Genomic DNA, 24,115 nt, shown 5'->3' on the forward strand with positions numbered 1-24,115 from the left:
GTCATCAATTACATGACTGCAACATGCTAACATGCATCAATAGATAAAAAGAAACAAATAATTAAAGTCAGTTTTGACATTTTACAAGTGTAGACATGAGAGTGCTGCATGTATTTTAACTGAGATTTCTCTGCATATTTGATTCCTCCACTATAAACATTCTGTACATTCACCCTATCTATTCCCATTTGATTTTATTACACCTCCACAAGATAAACCTTCAGCCTCCTTTCGTCCAAGAAATAAAATCGAAGACTGGACTTTTGCATATACAATATTTTAGTTATTTATACTGCCCACATTCTACCTTCTAGCCTTGAATAACAACAGCAAAATGAAACAAACCAATTTCAAAATATCTATGGGTGTTTGAAAGATTTAAAGTCCAGTACAAATAAATTATAGGCAGCAGACTGATAAAAAAATGGCCAATTAATTCAGGTAACTAATTGTTGTGGAAATTTTAAATCTAACAGCAAATGCTCAATCAAAATTGCATGTAAAAATCCAATATTTTCAGTTGAAGTATACGACATGAAATTTTGTGCCATAACATGATGACAGTTTGGTGCACAACACAGTGATAACAATTCTGCCTTATGAAATAAAAGGTGTCCAACTTCCTTGAAATATCCATTGATGTCTCATTTTAATTTCATCCACAGAACCAAGCACAACAACTGCCACTACATCGACTACTAGCAGCGAAACAACAGGTACTAGATAATGCAGCACCAGCATTCACTGATCAGACTTTAAAAACATACATTACTTATCACCAAAAGTGACAAACAGTAGATGTTTCTTGATCAAACAATGTTCCTCAAAGAGGCCAAACCATCGGTTCATTCAGTACCAAAACTGTTCATGATTCTTAAGATTCATTAGAACTCCCAAAATTACCCACCCAATTTTTTGTTGAATTCATTGTTCACACATTTCTTGTAGTCAGTTTAAATTTCACTACCCCACTTTACCTGCTTTAGGAATCAAAAATAGTCCAATTTTCTTTCAATATCCATTGATGTCACTTCTTCATTTCATTCTCAGAACCAAGCACAACTGCCACTGCATCGACTACAGCTGCCACCAGCAGCGAAACAACAGGTACGAGGATAAAGCAGCACCAACATTCACTGATCTGAACGGAATATGCGTGTACAAGTTGAATACTTTCAGTTGACGACTACTACATTAAAAATAGTTCAATGCAATTGTGATAATTCCGTGCAAAACTGACAAAGGAATTTAAATGCAAAAATATTTCATAATTCCAAACAACTCCAAATGTTATCCACACAATTATTAATGTAATCCTTGGCTAACATTACTTCTTGTCAGTTTAATTTTCACTGTTACACTTTACATGCTTTATGACACGATAAGTGTTTAATTTACCTTCCATTTCCATTGCAATATCTATTGATGTCACATCTTCATTTCATTCACAGAACCAAGCACAACTGCCACTGCATCGACTACGTCCGCCACTAGTAGCGAAACAACAGGTACTAGGATAATGCAGCGCCAGCATTCACTGATCAGACATTAAAATGATACAATATTTACCAACACATGTGACAAACAACGGTTGATGCTTGATCAAGTCATTAGCCAATCTTTCTCAAAGAGATCAATTGATCAGTCACTTCGAAGTTATTTGCTGAGAATTGTTGAACAATTCTAGAGAAACACTGTTCATTATACTTAAGATGCATTAGAACTCCCAAAATTACCCACCCAATTATTTGTTGAATTCATTGTTCACACATTTCTTGTAGTCAGTTTAAATTTCACTACCCCACTTTACCTGCTTCAGGAATAAAAAATAGTCCAATTTTCTTTCAATATCCATTGATGTCACTTCTTCATTTCATTCTCAGAACCAAGCACAACTGCCACTGCATCGACTACAGCTGCCACCAGCAGCGAAACAACAGGTACGAGGATAATGCAGCACCAACATTCACTGATCTGAACGGAATATGCATGTACAAGTTGAATACTTTCAGTTGACGACTACTACATTAAAAATTGATCAATACAATTGTGATAATTCCGTGCAAAACTGACAAAGGAATTTACAAGCCAAAATGTTTCTTGATTCCAAACAACTCCAAATGTTATCCACACAATTATTAATGTAATCCTTGGCTCACATTTCTTCTCGTCAGTTTAATTTACACCGTTACACTTTACATGCTTTATGACATGATAAGTGTTTAATTTACCTTCCATTTCCATTGCAATATCTAATGATGTCACATCTTCATTTCATTCTCAGAACCAAGCACAACCGCCACTGCATCGACTACATCCGCCAGTAGCAGCGAAACAACAGGTACTAGGATAATGCAGCACCAGCATTCACTGATCAGACATTAAAATGATACAATATTTACCAACACATGTGACAAACAACGGTTGATGCTTGATCAAGTCATTAGCCAATCTTTCTCAAAGAGACCAATCTATCAGTCACTTCGAAGTTATTTGCTGAGAATTGTTGAACAATACTAGAGAAACAACAGAGTGTGGTCAGGAGAATATTGCAAGATTAAAATAAGTCACTTGAAAAATAAAAATATTTTGTCAGTTTACGTTCTTCTGTATGTATAATTTCTAATATTATACAGGGTTGCAACTGGGATATAATATTGTGGCCTAACGCTTTGATGTCATTTCTAAAAACATTCATTAGTATAATCACCTCGTTTAATTTAAATAGAAATGTCTTGCAAATAGTCAAATAAGCCAAAAATAAGTCAGGCAATTTATATTTTGTATTATCATTGATGCTTCTATGTTCGGAAAATAGTAGTATATATAATGCCCCAGTCATCAATTACATGACTGCAAGATGCTAACATGCATCAATAGATAAAAAGAAACAAATAATTAAAGTCAGTTTTGACATTTTACAAGTGTAGACATGAGAGTGCTGCATGTATTTTAACTGAGATTTCTCTGCATATTTGATTCCTCCACTATAAACATTCTGTACATTCACCCTATCTATTCCCATTTGATTTTATTACACCTCCACAAGATAAACCTTCAGCCTCCTTTCGTCCAAGAAATAAAATCGAAGACTGGACTTTTGCATATACAATATTTTAGTTATTTATACTGCCCACATTCTACCTTCTGGCCTTGAATAACAACAGCAAAATGAAACAAACCAAGTTCAAAATATCTATGGGTATTAGAAAGATGTATTGTCCAGTGTAAATAAATTATAGGCAGCGGATTGATTAAAAAAATGGCCAATTAATTCTGGTAACTAATTGTTGCAGAATTTTAAATCTAACAGGAAATGCTCAATCAAAATAGCATGTAAAAATCCAATATTTTCAGTTGAAGTATACGACATGAAACTTTGTGCAATAACATGTTGACAGTTCGGTGCACAACACAGTGATAACAATTCTGCCTTATGAAATAAAAGGTGTCCAATTTCCTTGAAATATCCATTGATGTCTCATCTTAATTTCATCCACAGAACCAAGCACAACAACTACCACTACATCGACTACTAGCAGCGAAACAACAGGTACTAGATAATGCAGCACCAGCATTCACTGATCAGACTTTAAAAACATACATTACTTATCACCAAAAGTGACAAACAGTAGATGTTTCTTGATCAAACAATGTTCCTCAAAGAGGCCAAACCATCGGTTCATTCGGTACCAAAACTGTTCATGATTCTTAAGATTCATTAGAACTCCCAAAATTACCCACCCAATTTTTTGTTGAATTCATTGTTCACACATTTCTTGTAGTCAGTTTAAATTTCACTACCCCACTTTACCTGCTTTAGGAATCAAAAATAGTCCAATTTTCTTTCAATATCCATTGATGTCACTTCTTCATTTCATTCTCAGAACCAAGCACAACTGCCACTGCATCGACTACAGCTGCCACCAGCAGCGAAACAACAGGTACGAGGATAATGCAGCACCAACATTCACTGATCTGAACGGAATATGCGTGTACAAGTTGAATACTTTCAGTTGACGACTACTACATTAAAAATTGATCAATACAATTGTGATAATTCCGTGCAAAACTGACAAAGGAATTTACATGCCAAAATGTTTCTTGATTCCAAACAACTCCAAATGTTATCCACACAATTATTAATGTAATCCTTGGCTCACATTTCTTCTCGTCAGTTTAATTTACACTGCTACACTTTACATGCTTTATGACATGATAAGTGTCCAATTTACCTTCCATTTCCATTGCAATATCTATTGATGTCACATCTTCATTTCATTCACAGAACCAAGCACAACTGCCACTGCATCGACTACGTCCGCCACTAGTAGCGAAACAACAGGTACTAGGATAATGCAGCACCAGCATTCACTGATCAGACATTAAAATGATACAATATTTACCAACACATGTGACAAACAACGGTTGATGCTTGATCAAGTCATTAGCCAATCTTTCTCAAAGAGACCAATCGATCAGTCACTTCGAAGTTATTTGCTGAGAATTGTTGAACAATTCTAGAGAAACACTGTTCATTATACTTAAGATGCATTAGAACTCTCAAAATTACCCAACCAATTATTTGTTGAATTCATTGTTCACATTTCTTGTCGTCAGTTTAATTATCACTACCCCACTTTACCTGCTTTATGAATAAAAAATAGTACAATTTTCTTTCAATATCCATTGATGTCACATCTTCATTTCATTCTCAGAACCAAGCACAACAACTGCCACTGCATCGACTACATCTGCCACCAGCAGCGAAACAACAGGTACTAGGATAATGCAGCACCAACCAACATTCACTAATCTGAACGGAATATGCGTGTACAAGTTCAATACTTTCAGTTGACGACTACTACATTAAAAATAGTTCAATACAATTGTGATAATTCCGTGCAAAACAGACAAAGGAATTTACATGCCAAAATATTTCATGATTCCAAACAACTCTAAATGTTATCCACACAATTATTAATGTAATCCTTGGCTAACATTTCTTCTCGTCAGTTTACGTTCTTCTGTATGTATAATTTCTAATATTATACAGAGTTGCAACTGGAATATAATATTGTAGCCTAACGCTTTGATGTAATTTCTAAAAACATTCATTAGTATAATCACCTCGTAAATTTAAATAGAAATATCGTGCAAATGGTCAAATAAGCCAAAAATAAGTCAGGCAATTTTTAGTTTATACTTTGTATTATCATTGATGCTTCTGTTCGGAAAAAAATAGTAGTATATATAATGTCCCAGTCATCAATTACATGACTGCAAGATGCTAACATGCATCAAAAGATAAAAATAAACAAATATTTAAAGTCAGCTTTGACTTCCATGGAAATTTTACAAGTGTGGACATGAGAGTGCTGCATGTATTTTAACGGAGATTTCTCTGCATATTTGATTCCCCCACTATAAACATTCAGTACATTCACCCTATCTATTCCCATCTGATATTATTGCACCTCCACAAAATAAACCTTCAGCCTCCTTTCGTCCAAGAAATAAAATCCAAGACTGGACTTTTGCATATACAATATTTTAGTTATTTATACTGCACACATTCTACCTTCCGGCCTTGAATAACAACATTAAAATGAAACAGTCTGAAGAAGGGTCTCGACCCGAAACGTCACCCATTCCTTCACTCCCGAGATGCTGCCCGACCTGCTGAGTTACTCCAGCATTTTGTGAATAATTAAAATGAAACAAACCAAGTTCAAAATATCTATGGGTATTAGAAAGATTTAATGTCCAGTACAAATAAATTTTAGGTAGCAGATAGATTAAAAAATGGCTAATTAATTCAGGTAACTAATTTTTGCAGAATTTTAAATCTAACAGCAAATGGTCAATCAAAATAGCATGTAAAAATCCAATATTTTCAGTTGAAGTATACGACATGAAACTTTGTGCAATAACATGACAGTTTGGTGCGCAACACAGTGATAACAATTCTGCCTTATGAAATAAAAGGTGTCCAATTTCCTTGAAATTTCCACTGAAGTCTCATCTTCATTTCATCCACAGAACCAAGCACAACAAATGCCACTACATCGACTACTAGCAGCGAAACAACAGGTACCAGATAATGCAGCACCAGCATTCACTGATCAGACTTTAAAAACATACATTACTTATCACCAAAAGTGACAAACAGTAGATGATGCTTGATCAAACAATGTTCCTCAAAGAGGCCAAACCATCGGTTCATTCGGTACCGAAACTGTTCATGATTCTTAAGATTCATTAGACCTCCAAAAATTACCCACCCTATTTTTTGTTGAATTCATTGTTCACACATTTCTTGTCGTCAGTATAATTTTCACTACCCCACTTTACCTGCTTTATGAATCAAGAATAGTCCAATTTTCTTTCAATATCCATTGATGTCACATTTTCATTTCATTCTCAGAACCAAGCACAACAACTGCCACTGCATCGACTACATCTCCCACCAGCAGTGAAACAACAGGTACGAGGATAATGCAGCACCAACATTCACTGATCAAAACGGAATCTGCGTGTACAAATTCAATATTTTCAGTTGACGACTACCAATTTCAAAATTGTTCAATACAATTGTGATAATTCCGTGCAAAACTGACAAAGGAATTTACATGCAGATATATTTCATGATTCCAAACAAACCCAAATGTTATCCACACAATTATTAATGTAATCCTTGGCTAACATTTCTTCACGTCAGTTTAATTTACACTGCTACACTTTACATGCTTTATGACACAATAAGTGTCCAATTTACCTTCCATTTCCAATGCAATATCCATTGCTGTCACATCTTCATTTCATTCACAGAACCAAGCACAACTGCCACTGCATCGACTACGTCCGCCACTAGCAGCGAAACAACAGGTACTAGGATAATGCAGCACCAGCATTCACCGATCAGACTTTAAATGACAATAGACAATAGACAATAGACAATAGGTGCAGGAGGAGGCCATTCGGCCCTTTGTGCCAGCACCGCCATTCAATGTGATCATGGCTAATCATTCTCAATCAGTACCCCGTTCCTGCCTTCTCCCCATACCCCCTGAATCCGCTATCCTTAAGAGCTCGATCCAGCTCTCTCTTGAATGCATTCAGAGAATTGGCCTCCACTGCCTTCTGAGGCAGAGAATTCCACAGATTCACAACTCTCTGACTGAAAAAGGTTTTCCTCATCTCAGTTCTAAATGGCCTACCCCTTATTCTTAAACTGTGGCCCCTTGTTCTGGACTCCCCCAACATTGGGAACATGTTTCCTGCCTCTAACGTGTCCAACCCCTTAATAATCTTATATGTTTCGATAAGATCTGCTCTCATCCTTCTAAATTCCAGTGTATACAAGCCTAGTCGCTCCAGTCTTTCAACATATGAAAGTCCCGCCATTCCGGGAATTAATCTAGTAAACCTACACTGCACGCCCTCAATAGCAAGAATATACTATGATACAATATTTACCAACACATGTGACAAACAACAGTTGATGCATGATGAAGTCATTAGCCAATCTTTCTCAAAGAGACCAATCTATCAGTCAGTTCGAAGTTATTTGCTGAGAATTGTTGAACAATTCTAGAGAAACAACAGAATGTGGTCAGGACAATATTGCAAGAGAAAAATAAGTCACTTAAAAAAGAAAAATATTTTGTCAGTTTACTTTCTTATGTATGTATAATTTCTAATATTATACAGAGTTGCAACTGGGATATAATATTGTGGCCTAACACTATGATGTCATTTCTAAAAACATTCACTAGTATAATCACCTCGTTAATTCAAATAGAAATATCGTGCAAATACTCAAATAAGGCAAAAATAAGTCAGGCAATTATTAATTTATACTTTGTATTACCATTGATGCTTCTATGTTTGGAAAATAGTAGTATATATACTGCCCCAGTCATCAATTACATGACTGAAAGATGCTAACATGCATTAATAGATAAAAATAAACAAATAATTAAAGTCAGTTTTGACTTCCATGGACATTTTACAAGTGTAGACATGAGAGTGCTGCATGTATTTTAACTGAGATTTCTCTGCATATTTGATTCCCCCACTATAAACATTCTGTACATTCACACTATCTATTCCCATTTGATTTTATTACACCTCCACAAGATAAACCTTCAGCCTCCTTTCGTCCAAGAAATAAAATCCAAGACTGGACTTTTGCATATACAATATTTTAGTTATTTATACTGCCCACATTCTACCTTCTGGCCTTGAATAACAACAGCAAAATGAAACAAACCAAGTTCAAAATATCTATGGGTATTAGAAAGATGTATTGTCCAGTGTAAATAAATTATAGACAGCGGATTGATTAAAAAAAATGGCCAATTAATTCTGGTAACTAATTGTTGCAGAAATTTAAATCTAACTGCAAATGCTCAATCAAAATAGCATGTAAAAATCCAATATTTTCAGTTGAAGTATACGACATGAAACTTTGTGCAATATCATGTTGACAGTTCGGTGCACAACACAGTGATAACAATTCTGCCTTATGAAATAAAAGGTGTCCAATTTCCTTGAAATATCCATTGATGTCTCATCTTAATTTCATCCACAGAACCAAGCACAACAACTACCACTACATCGACTACTAGCAGCGAAACAACAGGTACTAGATAATGCAGCACCAGCATTCACTGATCAGACTTTAAAAACATACATTACTTATCACCAAAAGTGACAAACAGTAGATGTTTCTTGATCAAACAATGTTCCTCAAAGAGGCCAAACCATCGGTTCATTCGGTACCAAAACTGTTCATGATTCTTAAGATTCATTAGAACTCCCAAAATTACCCACCCAATTTTTTGTTGAATTCATTGTTCACACATTTCTTGTAGTCAGTTTAAATTTCACTACCCCACTTTACCTGCTTTAGGAATCAAAAATAGTCCAATTTTCTTTCAATATCCATTGATGTCACTTCTTCATTTCATTCTCAGAACCAAGCACAACTGCCACTGCATCGACTACAGCTGCCACCAGCAGCGAAACAACAGGTACGAGGATAATGCAGCACCAACATTCACTGATCTGAACGGAATATGCGTGTACAAGTTGAATACTTTCAGTTGACGACTACTACATTAAAAATTGATCAATACAATTGTGATAATTCCGTGCAAAACTGACAAAGGAATTTACATGCCAAAATGTTTCTTGATTCCAAACAACTCCAAATGTTATCCACACAATTATTAATGTAATCCTTGGCTCACATTTCTTCTCGTCAGTTTAATTTACACTGCTACACTTTACATGCTTTATGACATGATAAGTGTCCAATTTACCTTCCATTTCCATTGCAATATCTATTGATGTCACATCTTCATTTCATTCACAGAACCAAGCACAACTGCCACTGCATCGACTACGTCCGCCACTAGTAGCGAAACAACAGGTACTAGGATAATGCAGCACCAGCATTCACTGATCAGACATTAAAATGATACAATATTTACCAACACATGTGACAAACAACGGTTGATGCTTGATCAAGTCATTAGCCAATCTTTCTCAAAGAGACCAATCGATCAGTCACTTCGAAGTTATTTGCTGAGAATTGTTGAACAATTCTAGAGAAACACTGTTCATTATACTTAAGATGCATTAGAACTCTCAAAATTACCCAACCAATTATTTGTTGAATTCATTGTTCACATTTCTTGTCGTCAGTTTAATTATCACTACCCCACTTTACCTGCTTTATGAATAAAAAATAGTACAATTTTCTTTCAATATCCATTGATGTCACATCTTCATTTCATTCTCAGAACCAAGCACAACAACTGCCACTGCATCGACTACATCTGCCACCAGCAGCGAAACAACAGGTACTAGGATAATGCAGCACCAACCAACATTCACTAATCTGAACGGAATATGCGTGTACAAGTTCAATACTTTCAGTTGACGACTACTACATTAAAAATAGTTCAATACAATTGTGATAATTCCGTGCAAAACAGACAAAGGAATTTACATGCCAAAATATTTCATGATTCCAAACAACTCTAAATGTTATCCACACAATTATTAATGTAATCCTTGGCTAACATTTCTTCTCGTCAGTTTACGTTCTTCTGTATGTATAATTTCTAATATTATACAGAGTTGCAACTGGAATATAATATTGTAGCCTAACGCTTTGATGTAATTTCTAAAAACATTCATTAGTATAATCACCTCGTAAATTTAAATAGAAATATCGTGCAAATGGTCAAATAAGCCAAAAATAAGTCAGGCAATTTTTAGTTTATACTTTGTATTATCATTGATGCTTCTGTTCGGAAAAAAATAGTAGTATATATAATGTCCCAGTCATCAATTACATGACTGCAAGATGCTAACATGCATCAAAAGATAAAAATAAACAAATATTTAAAGTCAGCTTTGACTTCCATGGAAATTTTACAAGTGTGGACATGAGAGTGCTGCATGTATTTTAACGGAGATTTCTCTGCATATTTGATTCCCCCACTATAAACATTCAGTACATTCACCCTATCTATTCCCATCTGATATTATTGCACCTCCACAAAATAAACCTTCAGCCTCCTTTCGTCCAAGAAATAAAATCCAAGACTGGACTTTTGCATATACAATATTTTAGTTATTTATACTGCACACATTCTACCTTCCGGCCTTGAATAACAACATTAAAATGAAACAGTCTGAAGAAGGGTCTCGACCCGAAACGTCACCCATTCCTTCACTCCCGAGATGCTGCCCGACCTGCTGAGTTACTCCAGCATTTTGTGAATAATTAAAATGAAACAAACCAAGTTCAAAATATCTATGGGTATTAGAAAGATTTAATGTCCAGTACAAATAAATTTTAGGTAGCAGATAGATTAAAAAATGGCTAATTAATTCAGGTAACTAATTTTTGCAGAATTTTAAATCTAACAGCAAATGGTCAATCAAAATAGCATGTAAAAATCCAATATTTTCAGTTGAAGTATACGACATGAAACTTTGTGCAATAACATGACAGTTTGGTGCGCAACACAGTGATAACAATTCTGCCTTATGAAATAAAAGGTGTCCAATTTCCTTGAAATTTCCACTGAAGTCTCATCTTCATTTCATCCACAGAACCAAGCACAACAAATGCCACTACATCGACTACTAGCAGCGAAACAACAGGTACCAGATAATGCAGCACCAGCATTCACTGATCAGACTTTAAAAACATACATTACTTATCACCAAAAGTGACAAACAGTAGATGATGCTTGATCAAACAATGTTCCTCAAAGAGGCCAAACCATCGGTTCATTCGGTACCGAAACTGTTCATGATTCTTAAGATTCATTAGACCTCCAAAAATTACCCACCCTATTTTTTGTTGAATTCATTGTTCACACATTTCTTGTCGTCAGTATAATTTTCACTACCCCACTTTACCTGCTTTATGAATCAAGAATAGTCCAATTTTCTTTCAATATCCATTGATGTCACATCTTCATTTCATTCTCAGAACCAAGCACAACAACTGCCACTGCATCGACTACATCTCCCACCAGCAGTGAAACAACAGGTACGAGGATAATGCAGCACCAACATTCACTGATCAAAACGGAATCTGCGTGTACAAATTCAATATTTTCAGTTGACGACTACCAATTTCAAAATTGTTCAATACAATTGTGATAATTCCGTGCAAAACTGACAAAGGAATTTACATGCAGATATATTTCATGATTCCAAACAAACCCAAATGTTATCCACACAATTATTAATGTAATCCTTGGCTAACATTTCTTCACGTCAGTTTAATTTACACTGCTACACTTTACATGCTTTATGACACAATAAGTGTCCAATTTACCTTCCATTTCCAATGCAATATCCATTGCTGTCACATCTTCATTTCATTCACAGAACCAAGCACAACTGCCACTGCATCGACTACGTCCGCCACTAGCAGCGAAACAACAGGTACTAGGATAATGCAGCACCAGCATTCACCGATCAGACTTTAAATGACAATAGACAATAGACAATAGACAATAGGTGCAGGAGGAGGCCATTCGGCCCTTTGTGCCAGCACCGCCATTCAATGTGATCATGGCTGATCATTCTCAATCAGTACCCCGTTCCTGCCTTCTCCCCATACCCCCTGAATCCGCTATCCTTAAGAGCTCGATCCAGCTCTCTCTTGAATGCATTCAGAGAATTGGCCTCCACTGCCTTCTGAGGCAGAGAATTCCACAGATTCACAACTCTCTGACTGAAAAAGTTTTTCCTCATCTCAGTTCTAAATGGCCTACCCCTTATTCTTAAACTGTGGCCCCTTGTTCTGGACTCCCCCAACATTGGGAACATGTTTCCTGCCTCTAACGTGTCCAACCCCTTAATAATCTTATATGTTTCGATAAGATCTGCTCTCATCCTTCTAAATTCCAGTGTATACAAGCCTAGTCGCTCCAGTCTTTCAACATATGAAAGTCCCGCCATTCCGGGAATTAATCTAGTAAACCTACACTGCACGCCCTCAATAGCAAGAATATACTATGATACAATATTTACCAACACATGTGACAAACAACAGTTGATGCATGATGAAGTCATTAGCCAATCTTTCTCAAAGAGACCAATCTATCAGTCAGTTCGAAGTTATTTGCTGAGAATTGTTGAACAATTCTAGAGAAACAACAGAATGTGGTCAGGACAATATTGCAAGAGAAAAATAAGTCACTTGAAAAAGAAAAATATTTTGTCAGTTTACTTTCTTATGTATGTATAATTTCTAATATTATACAGAGTTGCAACTGGGATATAATATTGTGGCCTAACACTATGATGTCATTTCTAAAAACATTCACTAGTATAATCACCTCGTTAATTCAAATAGAAATATCGTGCAAATACTCAAATAAGGCAAAAATAAGTCAGGCAATTATTAATTTATACTTTGTATTACCATTGATGCTTCTATGTTTGGAAAATAGTAGTATATATACTGCCCCAGTCATCAATTACATGACTGAAAGATGCTAACATGCATTAATAGATAAAAATAAACAAATAATTAAAGTCAGTTTTGACTTCCATGGACATTTTACAAGTGTAGACATGAGAGTGCTGCATGTATTTTAACTGAGATTTCTCTGCATATTTGATTCCCCCACTATAAACATTCTGTACATTCACACTATCTATTCCCATTTGATTTTATTACACCTCCACAAGATAAACCTTCTGCCTCCTTTCGTCCAAGAAATAAAATCCAAGACTGGACTTTTGCATATACAATATTTTAGTTATTTATACTGCCCACATTCTACCTTCTGGCCTTGAATAACAACAGCAAAATGAAACAAACCAAGTTCAAAATATCTATGGGTATTAGAAAGATGTATTGTCCAGTGTAAATAAATTATAGGCAGCGGATTGATTAAAAAAATGGCCAATTAATTCTGGTAACTAATTGTTGCAGAAATTTAAATCTAACTGCAAATGCTCAATCAAAATAGCATGTAAAAATCCAATATTTTCAGTTGAAGTATACGACATGAAACTTTGTGCAATATCATGTTGACAGTTCGGTGCACAACACAGTGATAACAATTCTGCCTTATGAAATAAAAGGTGTCCAATTTCCTTGAAATATCCATTGATGTCTCATCTTAATTTCATCCACAGAACCAAGCACAACAACTGCCACTACATCGACTACTAGCAGCGAAACAACAGGTACCAGATAATGCAGCACCAGCATTCACTGATCAGACTTTAAAAACATATATTATTTATCACCAAAAGTGACAAACAGTAGATGTTTCTTGATCAAAAAATGTTCCCCAAAGAGGCCAAACCATCGGTTCATTCGGTACCAAAACTGTTATCATCATATCATATCATATACATACAGCCGGAAACAGGCCTTTTCGGCCCTCCAAGTCCGTGCCGCCCAGCGATCCCCGTACATTAACACTATCCTACACCCACTAGGGACAATTTTTACATTTACCCAGCCAATTAACCTACACTCCTGTACGTCTTTGGAGTGTGGGAGGAAACCGAAGATCTCGGAGAAAACCCACGCAGGTCACGGGGAGAATGTACAAGCTCCTTACAGTGCAGCACCCGTAGTCAGGATCGAACCTGAGTCTCCGGCGCTGCATTCGCTGTAAAGCAGCAACTCTACCGCTGCGCTACTGTGCCGCCCTTCATGTTCATGATTCTTAAGATTCATTAGAACTTCCAAAATTACCCACCCAATTATTTGTTTAATTCATTGTTCACACATTTCTTGTAGTCAGTTTAATTTTCACTACCCCACTTTACCTGCTTTAGAAATCAAAAATAGTCCAATTTTCTTTCAATATCCATTGATGTCACTTCTTCATTTCATTCTCAGAACCAAGCACAACTGCCACTGCATCGACTACAGCTGCCACCAACAGCGAAACAACAGGTACGAGGATAATGCAGCACCAACATTCACTGATCTGAACGGAATATGCATGTACAAGTTGAATACTTTCAGTTGACGACTACTACATTAAAAATAGTTCAATACAATTGTGATAATTCCGTGCAAAACTGACAAAGGAGTTTAAATGCAAAAATATTTCATAATTCCAAACAACTCCAAATGTTATCCACACAATTATTAATGTAATCCTTGGCTAACATTTCTCCTTGTCAGTTTAATTTACACTGTTACACTTTACATGCTTTATGACACGATAAGTGTTTAATTTACCTTCCATTTCCATTACAATATCTATTGATGTCACATCATCATTTCATTCTCAGAACCAAGCACAACTGCCACTGCATCGACTACGTCCGCCACTAGTAGCGAAACAACAGGTACTAGGATAATGCAGCACCAGCATTCACTGATTAGACATTCAAATGATACAATATTTACCAACACATGTGACAAACAACAGTTAATGCTTGATCAAGATATTAGCTAATCTTTCTCAAAGGGACCAATCTATCAGTCACTTCGAAGTTATTTGCTGAGAATTGTTGAACAATTCAAGAGCAACAACAGAGTGTGTTCTGGAGAATATTGCAAGAGAAAAATAAGTAACTTGAAAAAGAAAAATATTTTGTCAGTTTACGTTCTTATGTATGTATAATTTCTAATATTATACAGAGTTGCAACTGGGATATAATATTGTGGCCTAACACTTTGATGTAATTTCTAAAAACATTCGCTAGTATAATCACCTCGTTAATTTAAATAGAAAATCATGCAAATAGTCCAATAAGGCAAAAATAAGTCAGGCAATTTTTAATTTATACTTTGTATTATCATTGATGCTTCTATGTTCGGAAAATAGTAGTATATATAATGCCCCAGTCATCAATTACATGACTGCAAGATGCTAACATGCATCAATAGATAAAAAGAAACAAATATTTAAAGTCAGCTTTGACTTCCATGGACATTTTACAAGTGTAGACATGAGAGTGCAGCATGTATTTTAACTGGGATTTCTCTGCATATTTGATTCCCCCACTATAAACATTCTGTACATTCACCCTATCTATTCCCATTTGATTTTATTACACCTCCACAAGATAAACCTTCAGTCTCCTTTCGTCCAAGAAATAATATCGACGACTGGACTTTTGCATATACAATATTTTAGTTATTTATACTGCCCACATTCTACCTTCTGGCCTTGAATAACAACATTAAAATGAAACAAACCAAGTTCAAAATATCTATGGGTGTTTGAAAGATTTAAAGTCCAGTACAAATAAATTATAGGCAGCAGACTGATAAAAAAATGGCCAATTAATTCAGGTAACTAATTGTTGTGGAAATTTTAAATCTAACAGCAAATGCTCAATCAAAATTGCATGTAAAAATCCAATATTTTCAGTTGAAGTATACGACATGAAATTTTGTGCCATAACATGATGACAGTTTGGTGCACAACACAGTGATAACAATTCTGCCTTATGAAATAAAAGGTGTCCAACTTCCTTGAAATATCCATTGATGTCTCATTTTAATTTCATCCACAGAACCAAGCACAACAACTGCCACTACATCGACTACTAGCAGCGAAACAACAGGTACTAGATAATGCAGCACCAGCATTCACTGATCAGACTTTAAAAACATACATTACTTATCACCAAAAGTGACAAACAGTAGATGTTTCTTGATCAAACAATGTTCCTCAAAGAGGCCAAACCATCGGTTCATTCAGTACCAAAACTGTTCATGATTCTTAAGATTCATTAGAACTCCCAAAATTACCCACCCAATTTTTTGTTGAATTCATTGTTCACACATTTCTTGTAGTCAGTTTAAATTTCACTACCCCACTTTACCTGCTTTAGGAATCAAAAATAGTCCAATTTTCTTTCAATATCCATTGATGTCACTTCTTCATTTCATTCTCAGAACCAAGCACAACTGCCACTGCATCGACTACAGCTGCCACCAGCAGCGAAACAACAGGTACGAGGATAAAGCAGCACCAACATTCACTGATCTGAACGGAATATGCGTGTACAAGTTGAATACTTTCAGTTGACGACTACTACATTAAAAATAGTTCAATGCAATTGTGATAATTCCGTGCAAAACTGACAAAGGAATTTAAATGCAAAAATATTTCATAATTCCAAACAACTCCAAATGTTATCCACACAATTATTAATGTAATCCTTGGCTAACATTACTTCTTGTCAGTTTAATTTTCACTGTTACACTTTACATGCTTTATGACACGATAAGTGTTTAATTTACCTTCCATTTCCATTGCAATATCTATTGATGTCACATCTTCATTTCATTCACAGAACCAAGCACAACTGCCACTGCATCGACTACGTCCGCCACTAGTAGCGAAACAACAGGTACTAGGATAATGCAGCGCCAGCATTCACTGATCAGACATTAAAATGATACAATATTTACCAACACATGTGACAAACAACGGTTGATGCTTGATCAAGTCATTAGCCAATCTTTCTCAAAGAGATCAATTGATCAGTCACTTCGAAGTTATTTGCTGAGAATTGTTGAACAATTCTAGAGAAACACTGTTCATTATACTTAAGATGCATTAGAACTCCCAAAATTACCCACCCAATTATTTGTTGAATTCATTGTTCACACATTTCTTGTAGTCAGTTTAAATTTCACTACCCCACTTTACCTGCTTCAGGAATAAAAAATAGTCCAATTTTCTTTCAATATCCATTGATGTCACTTCTTCATTTCATTCTCAGAACCAAGCACAACTGCCACTGCATCGACTACAGCTGCCACCAGCAGCGAAACAACAGGTACGAGGATAATGCAGCACCAACATTCACTGATCTGAACGGAATATGCATGTACAAGTTGAATACTTTCAGTTGACGACTACTACATTAAAAATTGATCAATACAATTGTGATAATTCCGTGCAAAACTGACAAAGGAATTTACAAGCCAAAATGTTTCTTGATTCCAAACAACTCCAAATGTTATCCACACAATTATTAATGTAATCCTTGGCTCACATTTCTTCTCGTCAGTTTAATTTACACCGTTACACTTTACATGCTTTATGACATGATAAGTGTTTAATTTACCTTCCATTTCCATTGCAATATCTAATGATGTCACATCTTCATTTCATTCTCAGAACCAAGCACAACCGCCACTGCATCGACTACATCCGCCAGTAGCAGCGAAACAACAGGTACTAGGATAATGCAGCACCAGCATTCACTGATCAGACATTAAAATGATACAATATTTACCAACACATGTGACAAACAACGGTTGATGCTTGATCAAGTCATTAGCCAATCTTTCTCAAAGAGACCAATCTATCAGTCACTTCGAAGTTATTTGCTGAGAATTGTTGAACAATACTAGAGAAACAACAGAGTGTGGTCAGGAGAATATTGCAAGATTAAAATAAGTCACTTGAAAAATAAAAATATTTTGTCAGTTTACGTTCTTCTGTATGTATAATTTCTAATATTATACAGGGTTGCAACTGGGATATAATATTGTGGCCTAACGCTTTGATGTCATTTCTAAAAACATTCATTAGTATAATCACCTCGTTTAATTTAAATAGAAATGTCTTGCAAATAGTCAAATAAGCCAAAAATAAGTCAGGCAATTTATATTTTGTATTATCATTGATGCTTCTATGTTCGGAAAATAGTAGTATATATAATGCCCCAGTCATCAATTACATGACTGCAAGATGCTAACATGCATCAATAGATAAAAAGAAACAAATAATTAAAGTCAGTTTTGACATTTTACAAGTGTAGACATGAGAGTGCTGCATGTATTTTAACTGAGATTTCTCTGCATATTTGATTCCTCCACTATAAACATTCTGTACATTCACCCTATCTATTCCCATTTGATTTTATTACACCTCCACAAGATAAACCTTCAGCCTCCTTTCGTCCAAGAAATAAAATCGAAGACTGGACTTTTGCATATACAATATTTTAGTTATTTATACTGCCCACATTCTACCTTCTGGCCTTGAATAACAACAGCAAAATGAAACAAACCAAGTTCAAAATATCTATGGGTATTAGAAAGATGTATTGTCCAGTGTAAATAAATTATAGGCAGCGGATTGATTAAAAAAATGGCCAATTAATTCTGGTAACTAATTGTTGCAGAATTTTAAATCTAACAGGAAATGCTCAATCAAAATAGCATGTAAAAATCCAATATTTTCAGTTGAAGTATACGACATGAAACTTTGTGCAATAACATGTTGACAGTTCGGTGCACAACACAGTGATAACAATTCTGCCTTATGAAATAAAAGGTGTCCAATTTCCTTGAAATATCCATTGATGTCTCATCTTAATTTCATCCACAGAACCAAGCACAACAACTACCACTACATCGACTACTAGCAGCGAAACAACAGGTACTAGATAATGCAGCACCAGCATTCACTGATCAGACTTTAAAAACATACATTACTTATCACCAAAAGTGACAAACAGTAGATGTTTCTTGATCAAACAATGTTCCTCAAAGAGGCCAAACCATCGGTTCATTCGGTACCAAAACTGTTCATGATTCTTAAGATTCATTAGAACTCCCAAAATTACCCACCCAATTTTTTGTTGAATTCATTGTTCACACATTTCTTGTAGTCAGTTTAAATTTCACTACCCCACTTTACCTGCTTTAGGAATCAAAAATAGTCCAATTTTCTTTCAATATCCATTGATGTCACTTCTTCATTTCATTCTCAGAACCAAGCACAACTGCCACTGCATCGACTACAGCTGCCACCAGCAGCGAAACAACAGGTACGAGGATAATGCAGCACCAACATTCACTGATCTGAACGGAATATGCGTGTACAAGTTGAATACTTTCAGTTGACGACTACTACATTAAAAATTGATCAATACAATTGTGATAATTCCGTGCAAAACTGACAAAGGAATTTACATGCCAAAATGTTTCTTGATTCCAAACAACTCCAAATGTTATCCACACAATTATTAATGTAATCCTTGGCTCACATTTCTTCTCGTCAGTTTAATTTACACTGCTACACTTTACATGCTTTATGACATGATAAGTGTCCAATTTACCTTCCATTTCCATTGCAATATCTATTGATGTCACATCTTCATTTCATTCACAGAACCAAGCACAACTGCCACTGCATCGACTACGTCCGCCACTAGTAGCGAAACAACAGGTACTAGGATAATGCAGCACCAGCATTCACTGATCAGACATTAAAATGATACAATATTTACCAACACATGTGACAAACAACGGTTGATGCTTGATCAAGTCATTAGCCAATCTTTCTCAAAGAGACCAATCGATCAGTCACTTCGAAGTTATTTGCTGAGAATTGTTGAACAATTCTAGAGAAACACTGTTCATTATACTTAAGATGCATTAGAACTCTCAAAATTACCCAACCAATTATTTGTTGAATTCATTGTTCACATTTCTTGTCGTCAGTTTAATTATCACTACCCCACTTTACCTGCTTTATGAATAAAAAATAGTACAATTTTCTTTCAATATCCATTGATGTCACATCTTCATTTCATTCTCAGAACCAAGCACAACAACTGCCACTGCATCGACTACATCTGCCACCAGCAGCGAAACAACAGGTACTAGGATAATGCAGCACCAACCAACATTCACCAATCTGAACGGAATATGCGTGTACAAGTTCAATACTTTCAGTTGACGACTACTACATTAAAAATAGTTCAATACAATTGTGATAATTCCGTGCAAAACAGACAAAGGAATTTACATGCCAAAATATTTCATGATTCCAAACAACTCTAAATGTTATCCACACAATTATTAATGTAATCCTTGGCTAACATTTCTTCTCGTCAGTTTACGTTCTTCTGTATGTATAATTTCTAATATTATACAGAGTTGCAACTGGAATATAATATTGTAGCCTAACGCTTTGATGTAATTTCTAAAAACATTCATTAGTATAATCACCTCGTAAATTTAAATAGAAATATCGTGCAAATGGTCAAATAAGCCAAAAATAAGTCAGGCAATTTTTAGTTTATACTTTGTATTTTCATTGATGCTTCTATGTTCGGAAAAAAATAGTAGTATATATAATGTCCCAGTCATCAATTACATGACTGCAAGATGCTAACATGCATCAAAAGATAAAAATAAACAAATATTTAAAGTCAGCTTTGACTTCCATGGAAATTTTACAAGTGTGGACATGAGAGTGCTGCATGTATTTTAACGGAGATTTCTCTGCATATTTGATTCCCCCACTATAAACATTCAGTACATTCACCCTATCTATTCCCATCTGATATTATTGCACCTCCACAAAATAAACCTTCAGCCTCCTTTCGTCCAAGAAATAAAATCCAAGACTGGACTTTTGCATATACAATATTTTAGTTTATTTATACTGCACACATTCTACCTTCCGGCCTTGAATAACAACATTAAAATGAAACAGTCTGAAGAAGGGTCTCGACCCGAAACGTCACCCATTCCTTCACTCCCGAGATGCTGCCCGACCTGCTGAGTTACTCCAGCATTTTGTGAATAATTAAAATGAAACAAATCAAGTTCAAAATATCTATGGGTATTAGAAAGATTTAATGTCCAGTACAAATAAATTTTAGGTAGCAGATAGATTAAAAAATGGCTAATTAATTCAGGTAACTAATTTTTGCAGAATTTTAAATCTAACAGCAAATGGTCAATCAAAATAGCATGTAAAAATCCAATATTTTCAGTTGAAGTATACGACATGAAACTTTGTGCAATAACATGATGACAGTTTGGTGCGCAACACAGTGATAACAATTCTGCCTTATGAAATAAAAGGTGTCCAATTTCCTTGAAATTTCCACTGAAGTCTCATCTTCATTTCATCCACAGAACCAAGCACAACAAATGCCACTACATCGACTACTAGCAGCGAAACAACAGGTACCAGATAATGCAGCACCAGCATTCACTGATCAGACTTTAAAAACATACATTACTTATCACCAAAAGTGACAAACAGTAGATGATGCTTGATCAAACAATGTTCCTCAAAGAGGCCAAACCATCGGTTCATTCGGTACCGAAACTGTTCATGATTCTTAAGATTCATTAGACCTCCAAAAATTACCCACCCTATTTTTTGTTGAATTCATTGTTCACACATTTCTTGTCGTCAGTATAATTTTCACTACCCCACTTTACCTGCTTTATGAATCAAGAATAGTCCAATTTTCTTTCAATATCCATTGATGTCACATCTTCATTTCATTCTCAGAACCAAGCACAACAACTGCCACTGCATCGACTACATCTCCCACCAGCAGTGAAACAACAGGTACGAGGATAATGCAGCACCAACATTCACTGATCAAAACGGAATCTGCGTGTACAAATTCAATATTTTCAGTTGACGACTACCAATTTCAAAATTGTTCAATACAATTGTGATAATTCCGTGCAAAACTGACAAAGGAATTTACATGCAGATATATTTCATGATTCCAAACAAACCCAAATGTTATCCACACAATTATTAATGTAATCCTTGGCTAACATTTCTTCACGTCAGTTTAATTTACACTGCTACACTTTACATGCTTTATGACACAATAAGTGTCCAATTTACCTTCCATTTCCAATGCAATATCCATTGCTGTCACATCTTCATTTCATTCACAGAACCAAGCACAACTGCCACTGCATCGACTACGTCCGCCACTAGCAGCGAAACAACAGGTACTAGGATAATGCAGCACCAGCATTCACCGATCAGACTTTAAATGACAATAGACAATAGACAATAGACAATAGGTGCAGGAGGAGGCCATTCGGCCCTTTGTGCCAGCACCGCCATTCAATGTGATCATGGCTGATCATTCTCAATCAGTACCCCGTTCCTGCCTTCTCCCCATACCCCCTGAATCCGCTATCCTTAAGAGCTCGATCCAGCTCTCTCTTGAATGCATTCAGAGAATTGGCCTCCACTGCCTTCTGAGGCAGAGAATTCCACAGATTCACAACTCTCTGACTGAAAAAGTTTTTCCTCATCTCAGTTCTAAATGGCCTACCCCTTATTCTTAAACTGTGGCCCCTTGTTCTGGACTCCCCCAACATTGGGAACATGTTTCCTGCCTCTAACGTGTCCAACCCCTTAATAATCTTATATGTTTCAATAAGATCTGCTCTCATCCTTCTAAATTCCAGTGTATACAAGCCTAGTCGCTCCAGTCTTTCAACATATGAAAGACCCGCCATTCCGGGAATTAATCTAGTAAACCTACACTGCACGCCCTCAATAGCAAGAATATACTATGATACAATATTTACCAACACATGTGACAAACAACAGTTGATGCATGATGAAGTCATTAGCCAATCTTTCTCAAAGAGACCAATCTATCAGTCAGTTCGAAGTTATTTGCTGAGAATTGTTGAACAATTCTAGAGAAACAACAGAATGTGGTCAGGACAATATTGCAAGAGAAAAATAAGTCACTTGAAAAAGAAAAATATTTTGTCAGTTTACTTTCTTATGTATGTATAATTTCTAATATTATACAGAGTTGCAACTGGCATATAATATTGTGGCCTAACACTATGATGTCATTTCTAAAAACATTCACTAGTATAATCACCTCGTTAATTCAAATAGAAATATCGTGCAAATACTCAAATAAGGCAAAAATAAGTCAGGCAATTATTAATTTATACTTTGTATTACCATTGATGCTTCTATGTTTGGAAAATAGTAGTATATATACTGCCCCAGTCATCAATTACATGACTGAAAGATGCTAAAATGCATTAATAGATAAAAATAAACAAATAATTAAAGTCAGTTTTGACTTCCATGGACATTTTACAAGTGTAGACATGAGAGTGCTGCATGTATTTTAACTGAGATTTCTCTGCATATTTGATTCCCCCACTATAAACATTCTGTACATTCACACTATCTATTCCCATTTGATTTTATTACACCTCCACAAGATAAACCTTCAGCCTCCTTTCGTCCAAGAAATAAAATCCAAGACTGGACTTTTGCATATACAATATTTTAGTTATTTATACTGCCCACATTCTACCTTCTGGCCTTGAATAACAACAGCAAAATGAAACAAACCAAGTTCAAAATATCTATGGGTATTAGAAAGATGTATTGTCCAGTGTAAATAAATTATAGGCAGCGGATTGATTAAAAAAATGGCCAATTAATTCTGGTAACTAATTGTTGCAGAAATTTAAATCTAACTGCAAATGCTCAATCAAAATAGCATGTAAAAATCCAATATTTTCAGTTGAAGTATACGACATGAAACTTTGTGCAATATCATGTTGACAGTTCGGTGCACAACACAGTGATAACAATTCTGCCTTATGAAATAAAAGGTGTCCAATTTCCTTGAAATATCCATTGATGTCTCATCTTAATTTCATCCACAGAACCAAGCACAACAACTGCCACTACATCGACTACTAGCAGCGAAACAACAGGTACCAGATAATGCAGCACCAGCATTCACTGATCAGACTTTAAAAACATATATTATTTATCACCAAAAGTGACAATCAGTAGATGTT

General features: G+C 35.5%; 1 protein-coding gene across 1 annotated transcript in view; it reads left to right on the plus strand.

Annotated features, from left to right (window-relative positions):
* The window catches only part of LOC144591286 (uncharacterized), a gene marked incomplete at both ends in the record, with an annotated part of 46,969 nt that overhangs the window by 16,557 nt on the left and 6,297 nt on the right, over positions 1–24,115 (plus strand). Inside the window, 23 exons of the mRNA XM_078395543.1 lie at positions 3,503–3,553; positions 3,888–3,944; positions 4,289–4,345; positions 4,719–4,778; positions 6,043–6,093; positions 6,428–6,487; positions 8,982–9,038; positions 9,383–9,439; positions 9,813–9,872; positions 11,137–11,187; positions 11,522–11,581; positions 11,926–11,982; positions 13,690–13,740; positions 14,408–14,464; positions 17,661–17,717; positions 18,879–18,929; positions 19,264–19,320; positions 19,665–19,721; positions 20,095–20,154; positions 21,425–21,475; positions 21,810–21,869; positions 22,214–22,270; positions 23,978–24,028. Of these exons, the coding sequence (XP_078251669.1) occupies positions 3,503–3,553; positions 3,888–3,944; positions 4,289–4,345; positions 4,719–4,778; positions 6,043–6,093; positions 6,428–6,487; positions 8,982–9,038; positions 9,383–9,439; positions 9,813–9,872; positions 11,137–11,187; positions 11,522–11,581; positions 11,926–11,982; positions 13,690–13,740; positions 14,408–14,464; positions 17,661–17,717; positions 18,879–18,929; positions 19,264–19,320; positions 19,665–19,721; positions 20,095–20,154; positions 21,425–21,475; positions 21,810–21,869; positions 22,214–22,270; positions 23,978–24,028 (1,287 nt within the window). The remainder of the gene's footprint in view (positions 1–3,502; positions 3,554–3,887; positions 3,945–4,288; positions 4,346–4,718; positions 4,779–6,042; positions 6,094–6,427; positions 6,488–8,981; positions 9,039–9,382; positions 9,440–9,812; positions 9,873–11,136; positions 11,188–11,521; positions 11,582–11,925; positions 11,983–13,689; positions 13,741–14,407; positions 14,465–17,660; positions 17,718–18,878; positions 18,930–19,263; positions 19,321–19,664; positions 19,722–20,094; positions 20,155–21,424; positions 21,476–21,809; positions 21,870–22,213; positions 22,271–23,977; positions 24,029–24,115) is intronic.

This window comes from Rhinoraja longicauda, unplaced genomic scaffold (genome assembly GCF_053455715.1).
Source record: "Rhinoraja longicauda isolate Sanriku21f unplaced genomic scaffold, sRhiLon1.1 Scf000795, whole genome shotgun sequence".
NCBI classification, from domain to species: domain Eukaryota; kingdom Metazoa; phylum Chordata; class Chondrichthyes; order Rajiformes; family Arhynchobatidae; genus Rhinoraja; species Rhinoraja longicauda.